Source organism: Sus scrofa, chromosome 2, assembly GCF_054392235.1.
Source record: "Sus scrofa isolate SSC_HxYL_T2T_F1_AM1 chromosome 2, Sscrofa_HxYL_maternal_Yorkshire_Landrace_v2.0, whole genome shotgun sequence".
Lineage (NCBI taxonomy): Eukaryota > Metazoa > Chordata > Mammalia > Artiodactyla > Suidae > Sus > Sus scrofa.
Genome location: NC_139384.1, coordinates 98,553,862 through 98,565,296, shown reverse-complemented (window position 1 = coordinate 98,565,296; position 11,435 = coordinate 98,553,862). Strand labels below are relative to the sequence as shown.

General features: G+C 36.5%; 1 protein-coding gene across 2 annotated transcripts in view; it reads right to left on the bottom strand.

Moving 5' to 3' along the window:
- Positions 1-334: 334 nt before the first annotated feature.
- The window catches only part of JMY (junction mediating and regulatory protein, p53 cofactor), a 75,728-nt gene continuing 64,627 nt past the window's right edge, over positions 335-11,435 (bottom strand). For both annotated transcript variants that reach the window (XM_021084482.2, XM_021084484.2), the window contains 2 exons: positions 10,165-10,475; positions 335-5,913 (listed from right to left, as the gene is read on the bottom strand). In XM_021084482.2, coding sequence (XP_020940141.1) covers positions 10,168-10,475 — 308 coding nt within the window. In that variant the 3' untranslated portion in view covers positions 335-5,913; positions 10,165-10,167. The remainder of the gene's footprint in view (positions 5,914-10,164; positions 10,476-11,435) is intronic.

Below are 11,435 nucleotides of genomic sequence, written 5' to 3'. Positions count from 1 at the left end.
TAAGTTCCCAGGGCCAGGGATGGAACCTGCTGAGCCACCAGGGAACGCTAAGCTAGTCCTATATTTAAATATAAAGATAATCATCTCCCCCTATTTAGAGGATCACAAATTGACTACTAACATGAAAAGCACTTAAGAAAAAACCTCCCAATTTTGGAAGTCAACATGTTAAAATCATTTTTTTACAAAGAGTAGTCAGGAAGAGGCAGAAGGACAGGAAAGTCTTCTCAATCCTGTTTGTCATTTTAAGATGCACAACTTGCTATGCTCCTTCTCACTAGAAATGAAGTGACATTATATACCACCAATGCTATTTTCAATAAACAAAATGAGCTTAACTCAATAAATATCTTTTATTAAAGAAAAAAAGGAATATTGTTAAGCACCAAAACTGTATGTTGTTACATTGCATGTACAAGAAGAGAAAGGTGATTGCAATACTTGGTGTACAAGTACTTAACTCTGAAGTCATGGGTGTAAAAAACATGAAATACAAAGCAATACAATAATTACAATGCAGAAAAGTTGCACTAAAGAGCAAAAGGCAACCGTCAAAACAATTATTGAAGAATTCATAGTATTGCTCTAAATGCCTGCTTAGTTTTTTTCTTTGTACTTTTAATACTTTAGGATAACCGAGCATATTTAAATATTGTAAATCTGCAAGAGCTGCCATTTACAATACACTTCGCATACTGTCCTTTTAGTGTGATGGTGTTTAAGCCATCCTGAAAAGCCAAGCACAATGTGCTAGTGTTTTGCTTCTACCATTATAATATTGCACAAAGCTAGTAAATGGTGAATTGGTTTGCCATTAAAATTTTCATTTTACCAGAAAGGCTAAAAAACATGTCAGTTTCATTGGCCCTAATGAGCTTTATATTCATGCAAAAGGATCTGGAACCTTTGATTTTCCATCAACTATATATTATGGTTTCACACTTGGTAAGACATACAGTACAGTAAGAAATTCAATGAAACAGTAGGGATTCTGCCCAAGTCGAAGAAGTCAAAAAGTCACTGCATGGGTTGTACTATCTCCCTACCCCTCTTGGTTCATAAATGAAAGGAAAATGTCATCTTGTGATTGTGGAGAATTTTTGAAACCAATATAATTAGTACTGGGGAAAGCCTGAATAACTTGTTGCACTCTTTGCTAATAAACCATAGAACATGCAAGTTTTTTTAAAAAACGAACTTTCTTGTTAAAATTGAACTCTATAACCAACACCCATACCTTTTGTATACATCTAAACATCACTTTCCACAGACTTTCCTTAACTCACCAATTGGAGCCTCTCTTAGTCATACCTGACCCCTCAAATCCCCAAACTTTCCTCTAACCCTCAAAACAAATGACTGCTTTTGATATTCAGTGTGCGATAACACTGGTAAAATATTTAATATGTAAACCTCAGAGGTGTTTTCTGTACATGCACCTTATACTGGCATAATAAGTATGTCTGGAGAAGGGGAGAGACATTTATGAATTGGAATTCAATTAAAAGTCTTCAAATGTGGAGTTCCCGTCGTGGCGCAGCAGGAATGAATCTGACTAGGAACCGTCAGGTTGCTGGTTCGATCCCTGGCCTTGCTCAGCAGGTTAAGGATCCGGCATTGCTGTGAGCTGTGGTGTAGGTCGCAGACGAGGCTCGGATCTCGCATGGCTGTGGCTGTGACATAGGCTGGGGGCTACAGCTTCAATTAGACCGCTAGCCTGGGAACCTCCATGTGTCACAGGTTCAGCCCTAAAAAGACCAAAAAAAAAGTCTTTAAATGCCAAGCTGTACGTTTACTGTAGGTAAAACAGAAAATTTTAGAATGAACATGTCTTTGCAAGAATTTAATGGGCAAACATTTAAAACATAGACACACACACAGAATCCAGACTCCCTCTGGCCTTTAAAAATCCGTTGCTTACATAGATGATAGCTTAGGCAGCAATATAAACTCATTTTGTAGGAAATACTTTTAAATTAGATTATATTTATAGGATAAAAAATATCATTGCTTCATTTTACAAATCAATTAAGCAGAGACTCTTTTTTCATGTGCTTCAAATAGCACTTTGCAGCAAAGTTCAGAAATAACTACTGAATTGTTTAGTAGCACTAAAAGAATGCAACACGCTCCGAGAGTAAGGTGCTTCTACTGTCTTCTTACCTCTTCATCTGATATCACCTTGTGGTCAATCCTCTAACACTAAGCACAAATGTGCTTCTAAGCTAAGCAATAAAGGGGAAATATAATCTGTTTAAAATGCACATTTATTATTTAAATTCAGGGCAAGAATTAAGTAAGACTTGTTCACGTTTCTGCTTTCACTACTAAATGGATGCATATTAACAATGCACCTGCCACGGTTTTTAAATGCTTTACAGCTGTTCAAAACGACTTTTTATAAATCATCTGGCAAAGTATATGAAATTTCAACTCCCTGATAAAGCCTTAACTCTAAGGTCCCGTTAGCACTTTACAGGTTGGTATCTGATGTTAAGTACATAATTATTAAAGGTTAAAAAAATAAGCTTGTATTCAGTGAAAGCAAACACTATCCTTATACATGCATGCAATGAACACAATTTAAAAATGGAGTCTTAGGGAATGCATAAAATTAAATTGTATTAATTACACACCGCTCCCATTCCAGAGAGGGTGCTGCCCATTCATTTTTGTTCCACTGAGTTTTAGTTCTTAGTGTCTGCTACGGCCAATTTTAATACATTTTATGACATAAAGAGGCCACACCTACGTTAACCATTACGTTAGCAAATATTGCTACACGGTTTAGCTTCGTAGAAACAAGTTTTTTTTTCCTTCTTCATTACACAGAATTGAAAATTTGCTATGGGTTCATGTAATGAGAAAGGTCTCATATTTCTACTGTGGAAATACTATACCTGATCAACTGTCATAGCTGTGTCTAAGAGTCCACTTAAAAAATGCATTTTACAGACTATGTCGGTTCAACAATGAACAACTAAGGAGTGATTGTTTTTATGCTGCTCAAACTCAATGAACCTATTAAGTCAGCAATTCTCATCTTTAAAAAATCCTCTTTAGCCAGGTATTTCCTCATGCTGCTATACTACAGTACCATTAGGATTTTAAATCACTGGGAATACCTTTTCTATATATGCCATATTGGTTACATACACATTTTAGTTGTATTAGAAGAAATATTTAAAATTGACATTCCAATGAGCTGTAACATTAATCTCCAAACATCCAAATCATCATCTACTTGTTTCCCTATTTTAAGTATACTGCAGTTGAGACCAGATTGGTAAATTAAATTCTAAATTGATAAGCAGGCAGCTGTTTGTGGGTTCTTGATATGGAAATAATACATGAAGAGAAATTTAACTATCAAATATTTAAAACCATATAAATAGCACAGGCAAGTTTGGAGCTGGAACATGATCATATATAAGTACCATCACAACTAAATATATACAAATTTTATACTAAGGACAAAGATACTCATTTTATGAGGGGCAGGGGGAAAAAAGGAGATCATGCTTATTTAACTTTCGTTGGGTTCTCAGAATGCTTTTTCATGAATATGAGGATTTAACTGGACACATAGACTGTAGTTATCTGAAATTTTAATATTTGTGAGAACTTTAAAGGTTCACGACCTATAGTTACATGTAATTTTCTGGAAGGAGGAACATGACTCTGGAGGAAGGGAAGTAGATGTGTTGGAGAAAGCTGTTTAGCAGCGCATGAGCACAGGCGGCTGCTAACGAGTCTCTGTCTTCAAGTGTGAGATAACCTTCCTGGAGTGCCGCAGGGGGGGTTTTTACAGCGGTGGGTGCACTCCTAAAGGATTCAGAGGGGTCTGAACACCCTGCATTATTTGCTAGAGACTTACTACAACATGGCTCAGGACAACAGATGATAGGACCTTTTTATAAATGAGCATTGTCTTAATGAAATCCCTGCTGTAACACTAAGTGGGTAGCAATTCCCCCTTGACACACTAAAGTCTCAGTGCTTCTGCTGTTACTGACACTAGACCTCCAGTATTCTAATGTCAATGAATGAAAGAAAACCAAAAACTATGTTATGAACAAAAATGCAACGGCATAAAACTTACACATGATTATTTAAGGTTTGCAAATTTGCTTTAAAAATTTTCTCAAATATATAATCAAGTCAAATGAGTCATTCTTTAGGTTAAAAGGCATGTTTCAATGCTCTGCTGAACATTTTAAAAAAACATCTACAACCTCTCCTTCCACTGTAATCAGGGAATAAAGATTAACTTTATATTAGATCTGTATTTCTAATATTCCCAGACAAGGTATGAGAATGATGCTAGAATAAAACCAACATATTGTGAAAATGCTCACAGTCATCAATAAACATTACCAACATTTAAGCAGATTTTGTTTTATATAACCTGTTTCCAGAAAATTTTCTTTAATTATTTTAAAGGAAGTAACATTTTCAGGTGACAAAAGTGTGAGCATTTTTTTTTTTTTTCTTCACAATACCAGTTCTGATACACTGGAGGCCTTGTATTCCAGGACTGCTTGCTTTCTGGCTCCAGGCCAGAGAATTGCGCCATAAGAAATAAAGTCCTTTTTGGTACTTCAGCCCTTAACTCCATTTCCATAAAGGTTAAGGCCTGTCTTATACAGAATTACACTCTACAGAGTGCTGTAAACTGGGTCCATCATATCTACCTTCATTCAAACCCACAACAGTCCTCTTGAGAATTCCTAACGGCTCCATTCAGATGAATGCAATTCTTCAGGACTCTCTTATAGCAAAATCGGCACCTAGAGCTACATACATATGGTTAACAATTTAGTGACAATAACAAAGGCTCTCTCCCAAAATTCAACTCAAAGCATGTGAAGATAGTGAAATGCCAGCCAAAGAGGCTTTTCTGCCTCCTGTCTACTTTCTGCATATTTCACTATGGAGCATACAAATAAAATTTTAAATGATGCATGTTAAAAACACTTAAGATCTGCATCCCTATTACTGAATCCTGATTTTTGATTCTCAATAGGAAAGTCATGTTGAGTTATAGTAATCAAGCAACAGTTCAAACAAAAAGACTAAAAATAATTTGAATATTATCAAATTACAAAGTATTGCTTCTCATAAACAAAGCCACACATAAAATTCAAACTATTAAAAATTCACAATTATGAAGAGCTATTTAAAAGCATGGAAATTTTTACTCTGAAACCTTACAAACCGTTAAGTGTGTGGTCTTCTAAAAATATGCCATGTTAAATGTATCACGTCGTGGTAAACACATTTATAGGTGTATCTCCATGATTATGTATCTTTTCAGATGTTGTTGAATATCTTTATGAAAATTCCTTTGAAGATGAATAATGCGGGAATTATCAGTGCATTTCCCTCTGATTTCTTCCACTTCCTGTTCTACAGCTACCACAATTAACTTCTTTTTCAGAGTGTCACAATACTTATTTAAGCTGATAAGGAAGAAGCTCTGTATTTTGAGCAGATGACTATTGAGAGCACTGAACGATGGATTTCAAAGCAGTCCCGATACAGCTCACAGTAGCTTTGTCAACCCAGTGTTCTTCCAATTCATAGCAACCCCTAGCTTTACTGGCCACTACGAGGATATAAATGGCTGGACAGGTGGGAAAGGTGCTTTAAAAACAGCAATCTTCAGAAGGCCTTTTCTTCACTGCAGTCAGGAACACTGAACATCTAAAACTCATCTTAACCACCATCTATTGGAATGACTCAGAAAAGTGCTAAACTTTCCAATTGTGCTTCCTTTATCAAAACACCACTGAGCCAGTGCACTTTGGGTCTAATGGAATCCAACTGTGGAACCAAATGTTTAAATTTTGTTTTCCTAAAGAATAAGAGCAGACGTTCAACTGTAGGTATTTTTCCTTTCTCTTGAGTCACCTGTTTACAAACAAAGTAGTACAGTGTATTAAAAAATGGCCTATTAAAGACAGTATGTATATGTATATTAATATCACATATGTTACCTCATACCTTTTTCCAATATCCACTTTGAACACTGATGATTTTTTTCTTTTAAATATACAAGTGATGTAAGGAGACACTTTTTTTTTGGTCTTTTGTCCTTTTAGGGCTGCACCTCGGCATATGGAGGCTTCCAGGCTAGGGATCAAATTGGAGCTACAGCTGCCAGCCTAAACCAGAGCCACAGCAATGAGGGATCCAAGCCGCATCTGTGACCTACACCACAGCTCACGGCAACAGCGGATCCTTAACCCACTGAGCAAGGCCACGGATCAAACCTGCAACCTCATGGTTCCTAGTCAGATTGATTAACCACTGAGCCATGATGGGAACTCCCAAGAGTATGCTCTTAAAAACTTAAAAATAGACAAGATAAAGACAGATATTTATTAAGTACTTAACTATATGTCAGATACTATGCCAGATACAAAGAAAGCTATCCCTACAGAAGACCCCTCTAGGGGGTTCTTATTAAGATTAGGTTTGGAAAAAAAGCTCACGAAAAATTTCCAGGCTGATTCAGAGACATGAAGTGTGTGTTTGTGACCCATCGACAGAGCTTTTTTTTTTGTTTGTTTGTTTGTCTTTTTGTCTTTTCTAGGGCCGCTCCTGCGGCATATGGAAGTTCCTAGGCTAGGGGTCAAATCAGAGCTGTGGCTGCCAGCCTCCACCAGAGCCACAGCAACTTGGGATCTAAGCTGTGTCTGCGACCTACACCACAGTCCATGGCAACGCCGGATCCCACTGAGCGAGGTCAGGGATCGAACCCGCAACCTTGTGGTTCCTAGCCGGATTCGGATTCGTTACTCCTGCGCCACGCCACGCCACGCCACGCCACGCCGGCACTCCCGAGACACTTTTTTTTTAAAAGGATATGTTTAAATTCTTAAAGTAATAAAAATGAAAACAAAATAATTTGGACACGGATTCTGATCACTGTGAAGAGGTCATATGTCATGATTACCATAGTTACACTGTTATGTAATAACAGGCAAGTTGTTGAGACCAAATCCTAAAGAGTTCTTATCACAAGGATAATTTTTTTCTTTTCTCTTTTTAAGATGGACCTGAAACTACTGTGGTGGTAATCATTTCACAATATATCTAAATCAAACCATTATGCCTTAAACTTATACAGTGGTATATGACAATTATTTCTCAATAAAGCTGGGAGAAAGTTTACAAAACATTCACTTTTCTTCTTTTGCTCTTAACATTTTATGTCAAAACTATACACTAAGAAGAATAATCTAAAATCCTTGCCTCATAAACTCCCAGTATAATAAGAGCTATCAAATGATCATCTTTAAAATATACTAGAGAGTGAGTTTTCATGATACTGAGATTTAGATAACAGAGTCAGTACTGGTCTTTAAATGAATGCTTCTACCAAGACTTAAAAACTCAACAGAGTTGTGTTTGAGATGCATGCACTGACCAGAGCACAGAATATATACATAAAAGACCTACTTGTCAGATGAAAGCTAACAAGCACATGAATGAAGTACTAACTTAATTTTTGCATTATCTAACACTGCAGCTACATAGTGCCTTTGAGCACTTAAAATGTGTCAACAGATTTTACTTTGATTTAAATCTAAAATTTTGTATAAAGCATTTTTTCATTAAGTACAACTTTGTTATGATAGCACAATTCAATTTAACCACTGAAAACTCAGCATCCAAATTAAGATGGAATGACTGGTAAGTGTAAAACACACTCTGGATTTTGAAAACTTAGTACCTCTAAAAATGTAAGCTACATTGTGGAACTGGATATTGATAAGATACTCTTGGTTACACCATGTAAAATAAAATATTACTAAAATCAATTCCACCTATCACTTTTTAACTTTTTTAATGTGAATGTTAGAAGCCTGTGGCTCACATTATATTTATATTGGATACCATCATTATAGTTGCTTCATAAGTTTAAAAGGGACCCAACAGGAAACAAATCAGAAACAATAATAGGTCTATAAAACTATAAAGACGTCCTTACATTTAGAAATCCCCTTCAAGAACACTATTACCTATGGCTACATCTGAGGTGAGTTTTTAGAGGAGGATGAAGCTGAACTCATCTAAGACCTTCACTTTTCATTTCATGAAGTTTTAAGAAATTAGTTTTTCAAAAATAAGTATGTAGTTACATTAATGGTTTTAAATCTATAAGAAACCAATCAATAGCAGGAAATACAAATTATAGCTACCTGTAGAAAAGTCTCTAAAAGTTTAGAGCCTTTAAAAATGATTTCCTAAGACCACTCAAGGCAATGATATATTAATAGCTCTTTATCAATGACTGCTCGTTCAGTGGAGATTACAACTAGTTTATGGTTTGCTTCTGGTGTAGGATACATTTAGTCTTTTAAAAGTGCCATTTTCTGGCAGTATTTCATTGTTCCTCTCAATATTATACTATATAGATCACCCATAAACAATGAGACAAAAAGGAGAAGGTTTTAGGCAATTTTCTAAGTGGTATTCATTGTGGACATATTTTTAACACCTGATATAAAGCTAAATTAGCAGCCGAAAGCTAAAAACCATCCCAGCCACTTGAATATATGAAATGCTGTTGAAATGTCTATTTGTAGGGTAGGATTTGGTAGGATGGGCGAAGACAGACAGGGGTGGGCTGGCCTAAGCTGCTGCTTGTGGGCCACATACCCTGGCTATGCCACTGCAGGTACTATAACAAAATGAAAACGTGTTTATGCGAAGGTCCAGTTATGGGATTACCTAATCGCTGCCAACATGTTAGTTTTGGCATATAGGGTTTAGCAGCTTACTGAGAAGCTTTACGCTGAAGGGGACAAGGCAATATGGAGCAAGCACTGTGAAGTGGAGACCATCTATAATTATCCAGTGTGGAAAAGAGTCCTGGTCAAGCATACCTAAGTCTCACTGATATCATTTCATATATATCATGTGTCACTCACACTCCTCTACAAGCACAGAGTACATATGTACAAGCACAAATGGTCTGAAATTATTTTGGGACCCCCAAATGCTACATGACTGATAATTAAGGCCTCTACAAATAATGCTTCCATATGCTGCAGGTATGGCCCTAAAAAGAAAAAAAAATTTTTTTCACCTTTTTTCTTAAGCTACTGATTGGTGCAAATGCTGGGGGGTGGGGCTGGGTTGGAAGTATGGAGCCACAACATTTTCCTGAAGAACCCATGCCCAAAAGGATAAAATTGCTTTTACTAATATTTTGATGTATCCCAAAATAGTATCTTTCAACATTTAATCAGTATTTTATAAGGCTAATGACACAGTTTATGGGTTTTGTTTTGTTCTGTTCATGGTAAGTCTGCAAAATCCAGATGTATGCCTGCAATATACATCAGTTCTACTCTGTCAGGATCTTTGGGAGTCAAGGCCATGAACCTGAATTTTTAATAAGCTCCTCAGGTAATTCTTTTTTTTTTTTTTTTTCCCTCAGGTAATTCTTAAGATGGTGTGCATTTGAGAATCACTTTGCTATGTTTATTATCCTTTACCTACTCCCCTGTTTAATGAAGCCCACAGAAACATGTTCTATTAAGAGAGCATAATGATTAACATATTTGCATCTTTATACTCAATAAGCTATGTACAAGATTTTATATATTTATGTTAGCTGCAACTTTATCTAGACAATGCAGTACTTATGATATGCCCTATGATATGACTTATGATAAGGTTTAGTGATAATTCTTAGTTTTTAAGGCTTAGAAAGCTAAATAATCAGACGTTTTCAATCCTTTGTGGGAAGCTAACAAACCATCAAAATCCATTATGCCTAACAGTTTGCAATCAAAACTCCTAAGTTAGAAAAAGTCTTTTCTGTTTACTAAAGCTACAATAAGACTGTCACTGTACTAGAATAAAAGGCTATCCTCTTTACTTGGGATATAGCTTGTACTAAATAAATTTTTAATGAGCAGAAATATAAAAAACACCGCATTTACATAGGAACATCTTTGAAAGTACTTTTTTGTTACGTTTCCAGTAACTACAAAGTAAAACCTGCAGTTTACAATTTATGATTCATGCTATAACTGAGCTGTATAATAAATAATGAACCTCAGATTCAATGAAATATAACAGACCTCATCAACCAATATGAAAGCTGTATTACTGAATGCTACTAAAGAAAGTAAGATCATTTACTTGTTAGTTTTCCCAGTCTGTGCAAGGCAGCGCCTCCTCTTCATCCTCTGACTCAGGGGATGCTTCCTTGATTCTTCTAAGAGCTTCATGGATGCTCCGTGTTAGAGGGTCTGTGTCGGGCAGAAGTGTGAAGGATTCTCTCAAGACTTCCTTCTGTACCTTCTTCAATTTTACCCCCTTCCTTATTTGCGCCAAGATATTATTACTATCATCTTCATCAGGAAAAGGAGGCAGAGTTCGCTGTTCAACTTTTCTCAGATGAAAACTACCACGCTTCAAGGAAGCTAGCACCTCATCCATGGGTGAACTCACTTTAGAAAATGAAAGAGAACAATTGCTGTTAGGATCGCCCTTAGAGTTAAGCTATATAACCTCCAGACTATGATACCTAAGGATGCTGAAAACACCACTGACAAAAGGGACCGTGAAGCATGGACAGAACATTGCCGGAACACAGGGGATATTAAATATGCTTGTTTTTAAGAAAAATCTAAATACTCAAATTCCACCTCAAGCATTACTGGTATTCCTATTGTTCTCCATGTAGAGAACTGAGCAGGCTGGGGGCTGAGGGGTGATCTTCAGTAATGTCATATGGGTGAGACTTCCAAAGCTTTTATAATGCAGAAGTCCAGTCTAAATTCAAACAGTGATGAGACTGCACACTGAATTTAAAAAAATTAAATTCCAGCAGTTCCTGCCATGGCTCAGCAGTTAACGAACCCAACTAGCATCTATCAGGACGCAGATTTGATCCCTGGCCTCACTCAGTGGGTTAATGATCCAGAGTTGCCGTGAGCTGTGGTGTACATCGCAGACGTCGCTCAGATCCTGCATTGCTGTGGCTCTGGTGGAGGCTGGCAGCCACAGCTATGACTGGACCCCTAGCCTGGGAACCTCCATATGCTTCAGGTGCGGCCCTAAAAAAAGACCAAAAGACAAAAAAATTAAAAATTAAATTCCAGTTCATTACGTTGATGAACTTTTTTTTCCTCTTTAGTTGTTTTACATATGAAATTTTACTTGGGTTATGGTACGAAATATTTTACAGGATGGTCTCAAGATTAATATGTAGTATGCAAATAAAATGTTCTCTTCATGAAACCTAATGCTCCTTAATAGCCAGAATTATTTGCTGTTTAAAAAATAGTTTTATTAAGGCATATCTGACCTGCAATAAACTACATATTACTCTCATTCTTCTTTGCTTCTTTATACCAAGAGTATGCCAAAATCCTCAATAAATATGTGGCCAAATGCTACATGGGTCT